This window comes from Ursus americanus, chromosome 19, assembly GCF_024610735.1.
Source record: "Ursus americanus isolate L20-20 chromosome 19, mUrsAme1.1.p, whole genome shotgun sequence".
Lineage (NCBI taxonomy): Eukaryota > Metazoa > Chordata > Mammalia > Carnivora > Ursidae > Ursus > Ursus americanus.
The window spans coordinates 24,703,900-24,722,785 of NC_142145.1; the positions used below are offsets into that span (position 1 = coordinate 24,703,900).

An 18,886-nucleotide genomic window follows, 5' to 3' on the forward strand; every position below is an offset into this window, starting at 1 on the left:
TCAGAGGGAAGCCGTGTCTTTGAGGCTCACTTCTGCCTACCACCTGCCATCTTTTCGGTCAGGGTCAATGTTGGCACCTAGAATGAACCTAGCTGCAGGTTAGCACAGGTATTAGGGAGGGTAAGGGAACAGTGGAGAAATCAGGGAAATTCAGACTTGCCACTACTTTTCGCAGCTATCTGGACCCAACTGGTCATTTCTGGAGACCCAGAAACAATGGAAGAGATTTCCAAAGAGGTTCAGAGAAGTCTACCATTTTGCGGAAGAGGCGCCGAAATGTGTACCACATCTGGGTCAACATCTGGTTCTCCAGACCCTTGGGACAAGACTCTTTTCACTCCTTCCTGGGGCTTTAATTTGCTAGTGGACATCACGACGGCACTGGGGAGTGCCCTTCTCTCATCATTTCAGGGAATGTGGGATCCCAGGCCACCAGCCAGGACTCAAAGACATCACTTCTAACACACCCCCAACTTTCCCAAGGCCAAGGCTCCGCATGAAACTGCCCGATAAGGAGGTGTGCCCAGTAGGTTCCCAGTGAAGATTTCATCGCCTTGCTCAACAGCCAACACCGCAGGCCAACAAGTTCTTCAGCCAGGAAGTCCTTCTCAAGGACTCATCAGCAGCTCTGCTGCTGTTGTGTACATTAATTTTCTTTCCTTGGCACTTCTGTGCAAACAGAGAAGAGCTGCTAGCTCCTGACCTCATACAACCTTTCATATCCCTTTGGCTTTCTTTCCTGAATGCTAAATCCCATGCTGGCACCTTGAGACATTTTCTAAATGCACCGGGTTGCACTCTCTCCTAACAGCTACTTTCCTGTAAATCATCTCCACAATGATTCCCCTACTCCAATGAAAAGCTGGAAACAATTGTGACTTTCTAACTAAGTGACTAGGCGATGGATGAGCTCTCTTGGAAAGAGGCTGCCAGGACGCCAAATAATCCCCAGTACAGCCAAATCCCAATAGTGGGCAATTGGATAGCCCATATCCCTCTGAGCCCCTTCCTCCTATCTGATGGGACTCCGCCTACCCTAGGTTATCTCCACTTTGTGTCTCTGAAAGGGCTCAGAGAAGGCAAGGGTTTTCCCCTTCTGCTTCTCCTTGCATTAGTTGAAATAACAAAATAAATAATCCCCGTGCATGGCTAATCCCCAGATGGTGCCTACACCTGGGCTACTCATCCAGGGCACGGTTTGTGACCTGCCACACACAGCTCCCTGGGCACCACAAACAGCTCCCTGGGCAGAATGCAGAACCTCAGCATTCTCCTGCCAGCCCCCACTTTTCTGGGCCCATGTGGCTAAGGGGGAATGCCAGCTCAGCCAGCCACCTCAGTTACAATCTACCTTTAGTTCCCTCTGAAAGTCTCCCCCATGGGTGAATGTGGGGTAGCAGAGCTGTTTTACCATCCCAATGACCTCAGAAAGCTCAGCAAAATTGGTGGCCAGAGGAATAGGGCCCACCAGGGACTGACTGCATGGACTGGGCCTAGGCCAACTCAGTGCAGTCTCAGGAGTCTTAACTAAGTGACTACTGTGGTGCAAACCCCTAGGTCAGGGGTGGTCAGGGATACAGAGGCAGCCCTCGTGCTCATCTCAAGGTCGACCAGCTGGCTGAGGGGATAGTCAACTGTATGTGGAACAGCTGGGTTCAACATGAATTTGTGACCCAGGAGACCCCTCCCCAAAAGGCCTCGTCCTCTGGGCACATCAGGGAAGAGAGGCAGGTTTATATGTATATTTTAAATTTTAATTTCAATCTTTTTTTTCCTTTTTTTTAGAGAGAGAGGGAGCGAGAATGAGTAGGGAGGAAGGAGCAGAGGGAGAGAGAGAATCCCAAGCAGGCTCCATGCTCAGTGCAGAGTCTGACGTGGGGCTCGATCCCATTACCTGAGATCATGACTTGAACCGAAATCAAAAGTCGGGACGCTCAACCAACTGAGCTACCCAGGCACCCCGAGGCAGGTTTATACTAACAGATCCCATCTCCACCTTCCTGGGGCTCTTTCACTATAATGAACCTATGTCTCAGTTCCACCTCCCAAGAAAGGATCAAATATGAGCCTTTAATGATTTCTTCTTTAAATTCAATTGCATTCATTTTTTCTAACCCTGCTTACCCCAAGCCAAATGTTCAACTGCTTCCTGAAGGTGGGACTGGGGGTCAGCTGGTGCTCACGGTGCCATGGCGTCCCATCCCACAGGACCCCAGCCCTGCTCCATCAGCCTACGGTCTGGCTGACTCCCCACCCATCATCCTCCAGAGGTGTGAACCTGGCCATGAGAGGATGGCATGGGGTGAGGGAGGCAGGTGAGGGGCAAGTGGGAGCACAAGTCATTCTAAGTCCCTTGGAATCCTGTTAGAAGTGATAGGAGAATGAGACCAGAGGGAATGGGTGGGAAGAGGGGGGCCAGAAAAGGTGATAGAGGGGAGAGAAAAAAAGAAAAGGAAACTTCTGGAAGATTCCAGAACCAGACACCTACTGACCAAATAACAGAGAGCTAGTTTTCTGGTCTCTCATTTATCAGCCACTTATGTCCCCTATCCAAGAATTTCAACCCTTCCCTGGAACCCTCTCTCTGTTCTTGAGTTCCCAGATCCAAGCCCACCTTTGCCACTGAAGAGTTAAGGGAGTCGTCGCATAGGAAACCACAGGGTAATTGGCAGACAGAGCTCCTGAAGTGCTGGGCCTCATGCCATGGCTGGAGGGATTCAGGGAGTATAACATGGGGTTCCTGACCAAGCACTGGCAGTCTAGCGGCAGGAACAACAGTCCTCCATGGAAGGACACCTACTGTAGTAAAGCAAGAAAGATGGCTAAATGGGGGGAGGGGCAGGTGAGAGACCTGGGTTCAAGTCCCAGCTGGGTCAGGTCATTACACCTCCGTTTCTTCAGTTACAAAGTGGGATGGAGAAGCTAGACAGACCCTCAAAGGCCACTGAGTTCCCTGATATTTATAGGGGGAAGCTGAGGCCAAAAAGGATTTCTACCAAATTTGTGGCAGAGCAAATAGGAGAACCTGGGTCTCCTGACTCCTCCCCTACCCACAACCCCAACCCAGGGTTCTTGTTACGGCCTCCTGCCCAAGAAACAATGAAACACACACAAACATCTTGTAGTGTAAGAGAATAGCCATCCCCCCACACCATGGGTGTACAAAGCCCTGCAGCCTAAGAATGATCTAGAACTGAAGCCACTGACCATTTTCCCTTGGGATGCAAGAGAGATGAGTTGACTTCATCAGTGCCACGGGACTGAAGTCAGACACAAGCAAGCGGGTTCAGGGCAATGTGTGAATGCAGCTATTCTGAAACTGGGAGCACGTGAGTGCAGGAGCCCATAAAGGCTCCCCGTATCTCTCTGGACAGGCATAGTGTGAGGCTGGGCTGACCGTGGGGATGCATGGCTTTTTTCAGCTTCAAATCCCACTGTCCCCCAGGAATAAGGTATCAGCAAAAACGGCTGGATGACCAGAGGGTGTCTGGGGCATGAGGGTCACCAGAGCGGCTGCCTCTTCCCTCCCAGCCACACCCCCTACACCTGTGTGGGTGCCCCCTTGGGAGCTCACAGGCAAGCAGCAGGGAGAGAAGCAGCAGGCTCCAGCCGGGAACAGGAAGCTGGATGGCTGGCAGGTAGGGCGGGTGGGGGGGGGGTGCTGACACCTCACCGTTGCATTCTGCCCCTCCAGGTCCTCTGCAAATCTGGAACAGAAGTGATCTCAAGTGCCCCACCAGCACCCAAACCACAGGAGTCCCACTGTTTGTGGGATCTACCACCAACACTGATGCGCAAACCTCCAAGTTCATTCATGCTACTCCCGTATACTATTCCAAGCCTCAATTATCCACTCTCCTCTCAATAGACATGCCGTTGTTTGCAGATGCTGATGCAAAAATCATCAAATGACAAACAAGTATTTCAGGAATCTATGTGTTTTGAGGAGGGGGCGCATCGCTGTGGGCCGGGTGTTCAGGGAGAACTTTCCAGAAAGCAGACCGCACCCTCCTCTCTCCTATTTCTTGCTCTCGCCACATCATCACGGCTCAGGAGAGCCATCACGAGCCAGCCCAGGAACCCAGACAGACAAGACGCGTGACAACCAGAAGGAGCACAGAGCTGGTTCCCTACCTGCTGTGCGGGGGCTCGCCCTCGGGAGAAGGAACAGCTGCTGTCCAGCTGTTCACTGCAGTCTGCTGTCCACTGCAGGAGAGAAAGGAGTGGTCAGTGATGGCTGGACACATAGGCTCGTCCTCACCCTGCCAGGGCCTTCCCGGGACGGCCTTGCCCTTCTGCAGGAGAGCCAGGATAAAATCCTACTCGACCTTTTTCAAAGGCAAATCCTTCCCTACCAGCAGGTCCACTTTGGCATCTCCAAATTCCACCCTGAGGTGACCCCTCTGGTGTTGCTTGGGGAAGGCAAAGTGACTTCCCTTCACAGAAGCCCACCAGAGAATTCGAGACCCAGCTACCTTCCAGAGTTCACACCTGACACAGAGCGGTTGTATGTTGAACAACCAGCACTGCATCTAACTGCCTGACCTGGGGGTGAGGCATATACGTGTGGATCTTCCCGAGTCCCCAGCTCCAGGGGACAGTGGACCCGTGGGCAGACAGGAAGAGCCCCAGACTGGCCATCAGAAGCCTGGCTCCAGCCCAGTTCCAGCACTCACTCCTCAAGAGCTCAGAGACCTGGGGTGCCCCAAAGTGTGGTCTCATGACTACTTGCGTGAGATTCCCCCAAGCCTGCTGCCCAGGGGTCCCTGGGCCCCGCCCTCCACCCTCTGAATCAGACTCGGTGAGGGTGGGGCTGAGCTGCTGCGCTCTGACAAGCTCCCCTGCTGATGCACCCCGAAGTATGGGAGCCACTGCAATCCACGGATTTCCCAGGCTTTGTCTGGTCATCTGCAAACCGGGACAGCAAGGCTGGGGGACTGCAAGGTTGAAATGAAGGGCTTCTGTAAACTTATAAAAACACCGCAGAGATCGGAAGTAGTAGTAACAGTACAGCTTTTCCTCTGTAAGGTGCTATTCAGCTCTAGGGTGGTGTTTTTCATCATCGTGTTAAACATTAGCTAGCCCCTAGGGCTGATGTTGAACACTGACCTTGACCTACACCGATGGGCGAAGAGCAGAGGAGCCCAATATCTCTATTTGACACACTTGGTCAACACAGAGTGAGTGTGAATGGCTCGAGGCCAGTGCAGTCTCGGTGTTGTAAGACCACCCCCGGCCACACCCTCCGGACTGGGGGTCAAGGGCATGACCTTTGCGACAGGGCTGTGGACACAGGCTGCTGACACACAGTCCAAGTGCACTCCACAGCAGCGCTATCCAAAGGAAATAATATGAGAGTCACAAACGGGAGCCACAGAACTAATTTTAAATGATCTACCAGCCAGATTTTAAAAAGGAACAGGTTAACTTAAATTTAATAATAGATTTTATTTCTCTCAATATATCCAAAATATGATTACTTCAACAGGTAATTAATATAAAACATTATTTTTTAAAAAGATTTATTCATTTATTTGAGAGAGAGAGGGTGCGTGCTCCTGTGTGGGGGGGAAGGGCAGAGGGAGAGGGAGAGAGAGAGAGAAACTCAAGCAGATTCCCCAGTGATCACAGAGCCCCACGCAGGGCTCGATCTCATAACCCTGAGATCATGACCTGAGCCAAAAGCAAGAGTTGGAGCTGAACTGACTGAGCCACCCAGGTGCCCCTAAAACATTATTAATGAGATCTTTTACATTCTTCTTTCCATGTCAAGTTTTTGAAATCTACTTAGAGCACATGTCAGATTGGACCCGCCACATTTCAAGAGCTTGAGACACACGTGACTCGAGGGTACCATGCCGGACGGTGCAGCTCGAGCGAAACAGCGGGGCAGCAGCCCCGGGCAAGTGTGCCCTCGCAGCCACGTCTGGCCCATCCCTGTTGGGCACGGCAGAGGAGCTGACCCCTGCAGACTCGATTCCCAGCCTCCTGTGTCAGCTGGCTTCCAGCTGGGTTCGGCCACGGAGAGGCAGGAAGAAGGGAGAAGCCAAGGCACTTCTCCCCTCTCTCTATGCCTCAGGGGGCCCTACCGGCAGGGACTGGGTCTCCTTCATGGCTCCAGACCTCACCAGATAGGTCTTCTGTGCATGACCATGACCCCCAGGCTCTGGCAACACCATCTCCTCCTTTTGTGCCTCAGGCCTGGAGGTGGGATTAGCTTCCTGGGATGGCTGACCTCTGGCTTATTTGGCTCCTCAGCTTTTATCATCTGGCTAACCAACTGCCTGGAATAAATTCCCTCTGTCTGGATATTTGCAGTCTCAAGGCATCTCTCCCAAGATATTTATTAATTATACCAATTATTAATTATAAATATATTTTTTCATTAATTATATGAAGGAAAGTGAGAAATCCACCAGACACCACCTTAACCGAGAGACGGGGGATAACACTGGCTATAACGACAAGTATCAACATCACGGACTCCTCGGGATGATGTGCTGAAGAGGGCACGTCGCTTCCGAGGCGTTCTTGCCAAAAATACACAACCTCAGTCTACTCAGGAGCAAACATCAGGCGACCCAAATGGACGAACTTTCTATGAAATGAGTAACCAGCACTCTCATGGAAGACCAGACCCAGGAAGGGTGCGTAGATTGGAGAAGAATAAGGAGAAAGGACAACTGGAGGCAAATCTGGATCCTGCAACAGAAAACTGAACATTTGTGGGAAGACTGGTGAAATCTGAATAAAGTCTCCTGATACCAATGCTAATTCCTCAGTTCTCTTTATTGTACTACGGTTATGCACGGTGTTCGTATTAGGGGAAGCTGGACAGGTCCATGGGAACACGCTGTACTATGTTTATACCTTTGCCTTAAGTTTAACTAAAATAATTTCAAAATAAGAAGTAATACATATCTGTATGTATGCACACATGTTTTTGAATGATATATACAGATACACGTATGTATGTTCATATGTGTATAAAGCGTTTAAACTGCTATAAAAACAATCCCTGTTTTCTATCCTTGCGGTGGTTTCTCCTTTCCTGGCTGGGGCCTGGCTGACGGGGTAGGGGATGGCCAAGGCATGCGGTGACTACTGGCTGGGATCACGCACTCTCCATCCCATCCTAGGACAGCCTTGCAGAGAAAGGCCTCCCCCCCCACAACCCAGGTGTCCCAAACCCTTCATCCCAGCTGCACAGCACCTGTGTGACATCTCCTAGAACAGTGACTCATGGGTGGGCACACTCCTGGGGTCAGCAAGCAGTGCGGGGAGTCTCGATGGCTCCTCTTGCCAGGCAAGCAGATAAAAGGCTGAGATTTCACGCACTGCCAGGTGCAACCTCACCCCCCCCCCCAATTAGGCTCTCCGAGGGCGGTTCCAAGCTCCTGAGAGATGGCTCTGCTTTGTCAAGGTCATCCTGAACTTCAGAGCCACCAACCAGAAGCCATTCCCTGGGCGCTTTCCGTACGGGACCTGCAATTAGGGCCTCCCTTCGCTGGAGAGGCCAGCTGTCCAACAACAGCGATGCCAGGTGGAGGGCAAGGCTGAAAGAAGAAAGTATTCCCTTGGCAGGGGGGTGGGGGGTGGGTTCAGGAAGGAAAATGGGCAGGTGGGGGTTCCCGGAGAAGCGCAAGCTGGGGCACAGACACAGGCAGCAAACAGCCGCCAGCTCAGAGGCGGACTGCAGCAAGCACGACTCTCTGGTCAAGGTACTCGGAGCCTTTTCCAGTAGACAGGGTCAGAAGAAGGGGGTAACCCTGCTCGGGGAGGGGGTCATCAGAGTCACGTTAGGGAAGGCTAACTGGCCCGGGTGGGGGTTGGGCGGGAAGCAGGGCAGGAGGCTCGAGTCTGGCATCCAGGTTTCCACTGGCCGTGGAGGCAGAGAAGGAAATGAAAAAACGGATCTGAGAGCATGGGACAGACAAGCAGCAAGCAGAGGAGCCGATCTGTGTGAAGGAGAGCAAACAAGGCCATAAAGTCTACAGAAAGCCACCCCAGAGACCCAGTCAGGGCTGGATACAGGCAGGCCCCTGGGCAAAGTGGGTGCAGAAGGGACTGTGGTCCAGCTCTGCACAGCTTTCCTGTGCCCCGGGAAGGAATTGAGCATGAATCCCTGCACTTATCCCACAAAACTGTGCCCACTGGGCTTGCGAGGCACCCATCTCCAACCCCTGAACCAGCAGCAGCCCCAGGGACCTCCCCTCCCCTGCCGCTGCCTGGTGCTGGGATCACCTCCATCGGGGATGAGGGTTCCTTCCTCAGTCCTAAAGCCCCTTGGGAACTCTCCCTTCCCCACTCCAAAGCTCCTCCCCACCTCTGCTGGGATTGCTCTTAGGTTATAGCCCCTACCTCCTGCCTCCCCCTCACCTTTTCTGAGCCATCACCTAGAAAAATCTCCGGACGCAGACCTTCCCTGAACCTGTCCTTATCTGTATGCGTGATTCCAGAAGGAGAGAAGGGCCCCTGCCTGGGGCAAGCTCAGCTGTCCCACCCCCATGCCTGATTCCAACACTAGAGAGTTTCTCCTTCAAGGGAAACTGGTTTACGGCTAGAAGCAAGTCCTCTGGGGGAAGAGGAGGTGTCCTCCTGAAAAGGTCATTGAACACAAGGAGGCAGGAAAAGTAGGACATTTTGATATATGGAAACGATGAACATGGGAGTGGTATGGGGCCTCTACCCTGCTGCTATCATTTATTTCTTACTTTAAAAACCTGAAACACAGATGGCAGAGGGTGAAGATTTCATAAACAGGGGAGTACAGATGCTTAGTCTATACTAAAAATAGATGCTATTCTATTATTCTTTACTCTCATTGGCACATTTAAATTATTTCACAGTGGGACACCTGGCTGGCTCAGCTGGTAGACCATGCGGCTCTTGATCTCGGGGTTGTAAGTTCAAGCCCCACACTGGGTGTAGAGATCACTTAAAATAAAGGTCTTTAAAAAAAATAAATAATTTCACAATAAAAAAATTAAAATCCAGTCTCTGTCATTGCATCCCGGGAGGGACAGTATCTTAGGAGCAGACTTGGTAAAAGACGGGGGAAACATTGAGCCCTGGGGGAGGAAAAGCAGAGAGTGGGGGAGGCTGACTGTGCTTAAAAAAAAAACCACCCCCTTTTCCAATGGTACAAAGCCCCCTAGGGATTGCACGTCCCGATATTCAAGTATATTCCAAGGCTGGAGCCAAACCAGCAAGCTGACTTAGTATAGGATGAGACAAAGAGATAACCACGAGACTGCATCCATAAACAAACAGGTGTACAAATGGGTATTTAGATCATAAATTATATAATAAGGATCGTGTTCCTGATCAGAGGAAAGGACAGATCATCAATAAACGCAGGGATTGAGACAACTGGAGGAAAATGAGGAAAAATTACCCTCGATGTCTGCCTCACGCTATCCGTCAACAGCACATTCCAAGTTGATTAAACGCCAAGATCCGAGTTTTAAACCACATTGAAATCTAAAACTTCTGTGTGACAAAAGAAACCGTGAACAAAATTAAAGCCAAGTGAGAGACTACTTGTGGGGTGTATAACAAAAATGAATTTGTCAGAATATATAAAGATGTCACTGACCTCTAGCCTATTATCTATATTTATTTACTCTTCCTAGAGAGGTAGGCGCCTTTATTGTGCCCACGTTGCAAATGCAGAATTTGAGGCATAGCACGGCTGGTAACTTACCCAGGGTCACACAGCCAAAAAGTGGCAGAAGGAGTGAAGGAATAAATAGCTTTTAATTCAAAGAGCCAATAAAAGTGTTGGATACTAAAGGCAATGTGTGATCTTGGATTAGATACTGAACCAGAAATTTTTTTTATTATAGTAAAATATACAGAACATAAAATGTACCATTTTATCCCTTTTTAAGAGTATATTTCAGGAGCATTAAGTACATTCACATTATTGTGCAGCCACTACCACCATCCGTCTCCAGGACTTTTTCCTTCTTCCTTCCTTCCTTTCTTTCTTTCTTTCTTTCTTTCTTTCTTTCTTTCTTTCTTTCTTTCTTTTTTTTTTTGATTTTATTTATTTATTTTTTGAGAGAGAGAGAGAGAGAGAACAAGAGTGAGGGAGCAAGAGCAGGGGTGAGGGGAGGGGCAAAGGGAGAAGCAGACTCCCCACTGAGCAGGGAGCCCAATGCAGGACTCGATCCCCGCACCCTGGAATCGTAACTTGAGCCGAAGGCAGACACTTAACAGACTGAGCCACCCAGGCGCCCATCTCCAGGACGTTTTTATCATCCCACACTGAAACTCTGTTCCCATCAAACACTAACTCCCAGGCCCCGCTACCCATTTCACTATTCCGCCTTTACTCTCTGCGAGCTTTACTATTCTAAGTGTCTCATGGAAGTGGAATCATATGATATCTGTCCTTTTGTGTCTGGTTTATTTCACTGACCATAAAGTCCCTGAGATTCATCCATGTTGTGCATGTCACAGATTTCTTTTTTTTTTTTTTTTTTTTTTTGAGCCTCAATACTATTTCATTGCATGGATAGACCACATTTGCTTTATCCAGTCATCTACTGATGGGTACTCGGGTTGTTCCCACCTTTTTTTTTTTTTTTTTTTAAGATTTTATTAATTCGACAGAGATAGAGACAGCCAGCGAGAGAGGGAACACAGCAGGGGGAGTGGGAGAGGAAGAAGCAGGCTCCCAGCGGAGGAGCCTGATGTGGGGCTCGATCCCAGGACTCCGGGATCACGCCCTGAGCCGAAGGCAGATGCTTAACAACTGAGCCGCCCAGGCGCCCCTGTTTCCACCTTTTGGCTATTGTGAATAACGCTGCTATGCGTATGGATGTATAAATGTCTGTTTGTGTCCTTGCTCTGAATTCTTTGGGATATATGTCCAGAAGCAGAATTGCTGTATCACATGGTAATTCTATGTTTAATTTTTGAGGAATGTACAATTTCTTTTTCTTTCTTTTCTTTTCTTTCTTTCTTTTCTTTTCTTTTTCTTTCTTTCTTTCTTTCTTTCTTTCTTTCTTTCTTTCTTTTTCTTTCTTTCTTTCTTTCTTTCTTTCTTTCTTTCTTTCTTTCTTTCTTTCTTTCTTTTTCTTCTTCCTCCCTCCCTCCCCTCCTTTCTTTCCTCCCTTTCTTTCTTTCTTTTTCTTTCTTTCTCTTTCTTTCTTTCTTTCTTTCTTTCTTTCTTTCTTTCTTTCTTTCTTTCTTTCTTTCCTATGAAGGATATTACTGGGGAAACTGGTGAAATATAAGGTCTATAGGTTAAATAATAATATTGTTTCAATGTTTATTTCCTATACTCTGACTATGTAAGAGAATGTCCTTGTTCTTAGAAAACACACACTGATGTGTTCAGGAACAAAGGGGAGCCTGCAACTCACTCTCAAATAAATAAAAGAATCTCTTTATAGAATCTCTCTCTCTCTCTTTCTCTTTCTCTCTGAGAGAAAAGAGAGGCAGAAAGCAAAGTGGTAAAATATTAATAATTGGATACTATGGGTGAAGGATATACAGGGATGCTTTGTACTATTAGTGCCATTTTTATTTACATCTGAATTTATTTCAAAGTGAAAAATCATTTTAAAAGTCATCTTAGCAAGGGGGCGGCAGGAACCACCCAGGGAGCAGTCTGAAGGTCAAGTGGGAGCCATGGCTTTCTCGCAAAGCCCAGAAAGGGGACGTGGCTTCCTCACCGTCTCACGGGGCTCAGGCATAGGACAGCCAGGAGCAGAATCCTGCCAGCCTACAGACTGAGCTTCTCCAAGTCAGGAGCGAGCTCCTCTCTGCTGGGCCCCTGGGCTCCCTGTCCACGGAGAGGAGAAACAAGAAGGGGAGGTGGGAGCAGAGACAGGTTGGCAGCCCACTCTCCACCCACGTGATGCTCCAGGGAAGGCTTGTGTGCAAGGGGGAGGAGCTGCTCCCAAGGGCTGAGACTGGATTGGAAGAAAGGCTTTTTGCTCCTATCTTAAAAAGAAAAAAACCCAACTTTCCTGTTGTAGAGGGAGCATAATGTAGTGATTAGGAGCTCAAGTTCTTGAAGCACTGAATCTCGAGTTCCTATTCCTGGCTCTACCACTTACTCGATGACCTTGGACGAGCCACATTATCCCTAAGACTCAAGTTCCTGCACCTGTAATAATTAACAGGAACTACCAACAGTAGAGAGGTTAAGTGTATGGCAACCGGAGTAAGATGACCTGGTTCAGACCTCAGACTGGCCCCACACTTGCTGTGTGACCTTGGGCAGCTTAGTCAACCTCTCTGTGCCTTAGTTTCCTCCCCTGTAAGCTGGTAACGATAACAGTATCTTCACAGAATTGTTGCGAAGGGTAAATCAGTTAACATGGACACACTTCCGTGTTCTTTTTAGCTCCTGCCCATCTCCTCAGTCTCATAGGGCTCAATATCGGACCCTCTTCTCTAAGCTCCCTCATTCCTGGGCTTAAAATGCCATTCATATGCTACTATTGACAGACTAAGTCTCCAGGTCATTCCTCTCTGAACGCCACCGCTGCACGTCTACCTGCTTGATCAGCAACGCCAGCAAGGCGGTAAGACTATCTTAACCCTTTCTTGTTCCCAAATGAACTCTTGATCTTTGCGCCCCAAAGCTACTCTTCAGGGTCTCCTATATATCTCTCATTTCTGCAAAGTCTACTCCACCATTTACTCAGGCTAAAATCCTCCGGGTCCATAACCATGTTCTCTGCACCGTTAAGGTATACCAAGAATCTGACTGTGTTTTACCACCGGCATGGTGACCCCACTGCTCCGAGCCACCATCACCTCTTGCCTGGATCAGCCAAACGGCTTCCTGGTCCCCCCGCTTCCTTTCCTGACCACGCCCCACTGCTAGCCTCTTGCCATAGCCTGTTCTCCACACAGCACCCTGAGTGATACTATTAAGCCAGTCACACCATGCCCATCCTCTGCTCAAAACCCTCTAGCATCGCCCCGTCTCACTAGAGAAAATGCCAGAGTCCTCACCGGGGAGGGAAAGACCCTGCAGATCTGGCTCTTCTAGGACATTCCCCCTTGCTCACTTTGCTCCAGCCAGAATGGCCCCCAAGCTGTTCCTCGAAGCAGGATGCACTCCCACAGCAGAGCTGGGACCTCGACATCTCCTTTGCCTGGAACACTGGTTCCCGCGTGGCCTCATTCTTTCACTTTCTTCAAATCTTTGCTCAGAAAGTCTAAGTAAGCTCCGTGGGACAGCCCAGCACTATTCCCTCTCCTGCGCCCTCAGGTGTATTAACACCTTCGACCACCCTATTTCCTTCTCGGTCTGCCATCTTTCTCCATTCGAAAAGAAGGGGTGGGGGTTGGGGGGCAGGGATTATGGTTCATTCTGTTCTTGAGTTTATCCCCAGAGCCTAGATCAGGGCTTGAATGAACAATGTCAGCTCTAATTATACTTCACTCTTTAACCAATACTGATTAGCAGAAAAGGGGCAGATTTAAACATTATACTTTATGCCAAAAACCACCAAACGATGTCTAGGAGATCATGCTAAATAAATGAGTGAGCTAAAAGTTACATGTATGTGAGAAGGTCAATGTTGTAAGAGGTATATAAAGAAAAAATAATACCCAAAAAGGACATGAGTTTTATCACAAAGTTATTCTGATAGATAGAGATAGGTAGATAGAGAGGTTTCTTCCTCTTTCCTGATTACCTCTCTTTTTCCAATTGTTGCTTTAAAAGTAAAATAAAATTTTAACTCATTAAAAAAATGACTGGTAATCAGATTAAAAAGGGCACAACCTCACTAGACATATCAAGAAAATGCAAATTAAGACGCCAATAGCTGATTTGTCCCAATACACTGGTGGTGTGTGAAAAACAGAACATTTTAGAAAACAATCGGACAATAGCTATTAGAAATGATTTATTTCTCAGCATCTACCTAAATAAACACTTTTGTATATGCAAGAGGAGGCATGTTCAGTAATATTCACTGAAGTATTTTACATTTCCAGGGGGAAATTCAGAAGTTCTCTGAATCCCTCTCAGCAGGTGAATGTTAAACTATGGGATATCGATGGTATGAACTACTGCGTAGCCATTAAGCAGAACACAGGGGGTGTACAAGGCTGGAAGAATCCCTAGGGCATACAGAGAGGCGAAAGATATAGGTTATTGAACAATATACTCATTGGCTATGATTTATGATTTTTTTAAAAAGATTTTATTTGTCAGAGAGAGAGCGCGTGCACAGGTGCACAAGCCGGGGGAGGGGCAGGCAGAGGGAGAAGCAGGCTCCCCGCTGAGCAAGGAGCCCAATGTGGGACTGGATCCCAGGACCTGGGGATCAAGACCTGAGCCAAAGGCAGACCCTTAACCAATTGAGCTACCCAGGCGTCCCTGATTTATGATTTTGAAATAATGTATTTCTGTAAGTCCTATGTTATGTATAGGTTGGTAAATGCATTAAAAAGGGTGATGAAGTTAACTCACCAATCAAAGCAGTGGAATGAGGCAGCAGCTAGGGGAGATTTTATTGCTAATATTAGAATTCTTGTATGCCACAACAATGTATGCATAGAGGACTCGTGTAATTAAAAATAAATCGTATCTCTAAAAAAATGAGGCCCCCATGCTCAACCATCCTACAATTCCCCTAAACTCACTTCTTCAGTTAAGCCTTTCATGGGGGGTCCACCACTGAGCATTTCCTCCCATAAGTAAAGCCAGCAGGGGAGAGGGTTCAAAGGGCAGGAGGAAATGAAGTAATGGGATAAAAGGGGGATGAGGGAACAGCGAACAGGGAAGGCAGAATGAAGGAAACACATGAAGAGAAAGAGAAGGAAAAACACTGAGTGTGAGAAAGTCACGCCAGTCTGAGCACTTGCAACCCATTCTTGACATCCACATGGCTGCATTGCTCTTGGTAAGGACACTCTGCATTTTAGACCAAACCTAGGAGGCTCAAGTGCTTGACAACATCAGAAAGGACCATAGGAAGTTATTTTCACTCTCACTGGTTCATTATTTCACCCGTTACCAAGAATTTATGGGGAAATATGCTTTCATTAATGTATCCGCTCTTTATAATGTCCCTACGTTCTATCCATCTGACAGTGGAGCTCCAGGCAGGTGGCCAGGGGCCCAGCTCAGCGACCAGCAAGCAGGATGGTTTGGTCCCTTCCCCACTCTGTACTCCAGCAGTTTTCTCTCCTGTAGAATACGGCTTCCTTCTCCCAAAGACAGAGTGAAGACTTGGAATCCACTGGAGGGCGGGCACTCCTGAAATGTACATGCGGTGGTTGGGGGGTAGGGCATGTAATTTTAAATGTGGTATCCAAAAAGTGTGGGGAAATCAGAACATACATTCTCTTGGTTACTCATCTAAAGAAAAGGAAACTCACTGGCTCGCTTTATCTATCTATCTATCTATCTATCTATCTATCTATCTATCTATCTATCCATCCATCCATCCATCCATCATCTCTTTCCACCCACCCATCTAACCATCCATGCATCCATCCATTCGTCCATTCATCTTTCTTCCTAGTTGTTGCTAAAGGAGGGAAGGGGGAGAACACAACTGTACAAGCATCACGAGGCATTTTCCTCTGAGGGTCAACCATCATCTCCCAGATCCTCAAAAAATGATCTCACCAACTGAAAAGCAACATTATTCTCCACTCTCTCAAGTTTTCTCAACGTTTTCAAGATTCTTAACAATTTTCCTCTCCCAGAAACATCAAAACACCACCGCAGACAGGCAGATGGGGACATTCTCAGGGGTTTTTTTTGGTTTTTGGTTTCCATTGAAAATAGACATCAGGTTAGATAAGAACAAGCAAAAGTGCTCTAACAGAAAGACTTCCCTTCAAGCTGTGTCAACAGAGACTTTATTTTTTTTAAAGTGTGCTATAGAAATGCATCTAACCCCAGCCTTACTTAGAGCTGTCCACGGCCACCCCTCCTCTGGCGTCTGCACCCCAGCTGTGTCTGTGGGCCTCTGGTAGCGGGTTTGGTAGGCGTGGGATTAAAATATCCCTCCTTGGCCAGCCGCACACAGGCAGACCCCAGGATCTTTCCAGGTGTTTGCATTCTTCCAGGGAACATCAGAAAACGCAGAGAGTTTAAGGAACGCGTCAGATGTCGCAAGTAGCCATGTTTTCCACACCACCTCACAACAAACACCTGTTTGAAAGTCCCTGCAGATGTGGCCATCCAAGCACGGTCAGGCCTGACCTAGTCCCAGAGCAGGAGCCGCAAGGGCAGGGCCCAGGGTGAGGGCACGTCTCTACCTGCTCTGTATCTTGAGAGCACCGCCATCACCCCAGGGAGGTCAGAGACACAGGGAGCGTCTCTCCTTCCAGAATTATCTCCCCAGTGGCTGCTCTGGGAACAGAAATTCTACCATCGTCAGGCATTCCTCCAGGGTGAAGCGTCACGGCATCCTTGGACACTCCTGTAAGAGGAGCCTACTTCACAAGGCAGAGCTTCCGAAGGATGCCCTGCTGGAGGCCGCTGGAGGCCACACAGTGCGGGAGGCAGGCAGCACAGGCCAGGCCAGCCCTGCGCCCTGTCCACGGGGCTGCTCCTGGGAAAATCCACTCCAGGACGCTTACGGGAGTAGGCAAGAGTTGGTTCACCTAATTCCTCATTCCTCCCCTTCCTGCCTTCCACGACCCAAAGAGGTTCGTTTCCCTTGGAAATTTTCCAGTCTAGTCTGACTGCCCTCCTCCCCCTGCCACTCCAGGTGACGATACTGTTAACTGTACAATAAAGGTGGCTGAAACTAACACATCATCAGACGAGGCACCCCCTCCTTGCGTCACCTGTAGGCCCCAGGTCACCCACCCCCGCCTCAGTCCCTGTACTCCTTGAAGACTTTTTTCCTGGATCATGGCCACCTTTTCCAGCACCTGTCGACGTTGGTGATGGTGGTTCCTGTGCCCTGCCAATCAGCTCCACTGCCCCCTCGTCCTGATCTCTCCTCTGCTCAGTACCCCCATGTGCGTGCCCAGCCTTTCATTGCCAACGACTGCACCTTCTGCCCTGGACTTCAAACACCCATTCTTGGACACTCCCCTTTCCTGCTCACTCCTGCAGGACTCCAGCCACTCAGCAACTCCCTAGGACCCCCAGTCCACTGACCCACCACCCTTCAGCATCTATCATTGCCTTGAGTCCTCACTCCTGTCCTTGCCTGTCTCAGTGTCAGGGAATGTCACTGTCCTGACTCCCTCACTCCCTTGCCCTTCCCTCTCTCCAGTGTCGTTGCCCAGAGAAACCTCAGTCCGGGTTAAATTCAGTTCTGTAACTCAGCACCTGGCCTTGCGCTATCACGGCTGAAAGTAGCTGGAGAAACTCACAGCTATGTTGCACAATGAGGGCTCATTCTGGAAGCATGGCTACAAGCCTGGAAAGCCCCCTCTGTGATTGTGGTTGAGCTGCTTAGGCCCTGAGCCAGGGCCAAGTCTTCTCCTCTACTCAAGGCCATGGCTCCATGCAGCCTCCCTTCCGCCCCAGACCCCTCCCATCAGTGCACGACATGCCGTGGATGCTCCTGTTTTGACCTCACTTCCCCAAATGCCAGGTCTCTCCCCTTTATAGAGACACTCCTGTAATACATAGAGGATCCGTATTGCCCTGCCCATCTGCAACCCATCCCCTTAACATTAGCCCCTGCCGCTTGACGGGCACATCTCTAGGCAGGGTCCCATGAGCCTCCATAGCCTGGTCAGGTCCTTCTCAGTCTTCCTCTTCCATGGTCCAGCAGCTGCCGTCGACACAGCCAGCCTGCTCCCCCACCTCCCCGGGACTCCCAGCACTCCACGTTGCCTGGTTTTCTTTCTGCCTCCCTGCCAGCCCCCCTCCTGGTCTCTGGCTGGTTCCTCCTCTCACCCCTGCTTGCTCAGGGCTGGCAGACCCCCCGGGCTCAGGGTCTGCACATCTTATCAATGTGACCCCTCTTTCTCCCTGACTCACCCCCTCTGGCTCTCCCTTTTTCTCTGCACATTGGCCGTCTTACTACCCCTAGAATACTCTTCCAGCTGGACCTTTGTCCGAGATACCTGCACAGCTCACCCCTCACCTACTTTGGTGACATCTTCCCTGATATCCTACTGAAAACTGCAAACCCCTCCTCACCCTCCTATTTCATTTTCTTTATTTTTCTCCACAGCAATTACCACCCACCCCTAGAATGCAAGGCCCATGAGGGCAGAGCTTTATGCCTCCTCTTTTGCTCACCCCCAGATACCAGCCCTAGAACAGTGAGAGACACAGGACAGGTGCTCGATACACACGTGTAGAGCGAATAATAGAAACATTATAAGCTTACACTCATCGTGATTTAGAACCTCAAGGACACAAAGGAAAGCATCACATACATTTTCACTTCTCTCTCGGAGCTGATTTTTCTCTTCCCTGTCCCTGGAGGGTAAGGTGTGGGACCACCATGGCCTCCAAATGTCCCAGGTTGATCCCCAGTCCCGAGTTCCAGGTTTCCTCTGGCTTTTCTAAATGGCTGGAGGGCCTGAATCTTCTGCCCGCCTAGACAGTGAGCCAGCTGGTTGCACTTGGCTTTTTCTCCAAAGCAGGGTATCCAAGCAGTTCCCTTCTATTTGTCAGAAGAGACCCAGCTTGAGGTGGGACAACAAGGGCAAGAGGTGAACATGTAAGACCCAGATCCTGAACCGGAGAAGAAACGTGCCCCGTGTCTCCTTGTGTAGGAAACACCCTGCTTTTCTGTAGCTCTGGGAGCCTCTCATCACCTTTGACCTTTCAACATTCCTGAGGCACCAAGATAATCCCCATTTGCCAGCTAAGAAAATCAAGGCTCAGAGAAGTTGAGAGGTTTGCCCAAAGGCACACAGATAGCTAGTAGGAAATCTGGACCGAACTCTTGAACCAGTATCTCCTGACGATTTA

General features: G+C 49.2%; 1 protein-coding gene across 7 annotated transcripts in view; it reads right to left on the reverse strand.

Annotated features, from left to right (window-relative positions):
* The window catches only part of CTIF (cap binding complex dependent translation initiation factor), a 286,823-nt gene that overhangs the window by 192,928 nt on the left and 75,009 nt on the right, over positions 1-18,886 (reverse strand). For 6 of the 7 annotated variants that reach the window (XM_045790031.2, XM_087869837.1, XM_045790033.2 and 3 more), the window contains one exon: positions 4,135-4,206. The exons of the other annotated variant lie outside the window; for it this stretch is intronic. In XM_045790031.2, the coding sequence (XP_045645987.1) occupies positions 4,135-4,206 (72 nt within the window). The remainder of the gene's footprint in view (positions 1-4,134; positions 4,207-18,886) is intronic. 7 annotated transcript variants of the gene reach the window in all.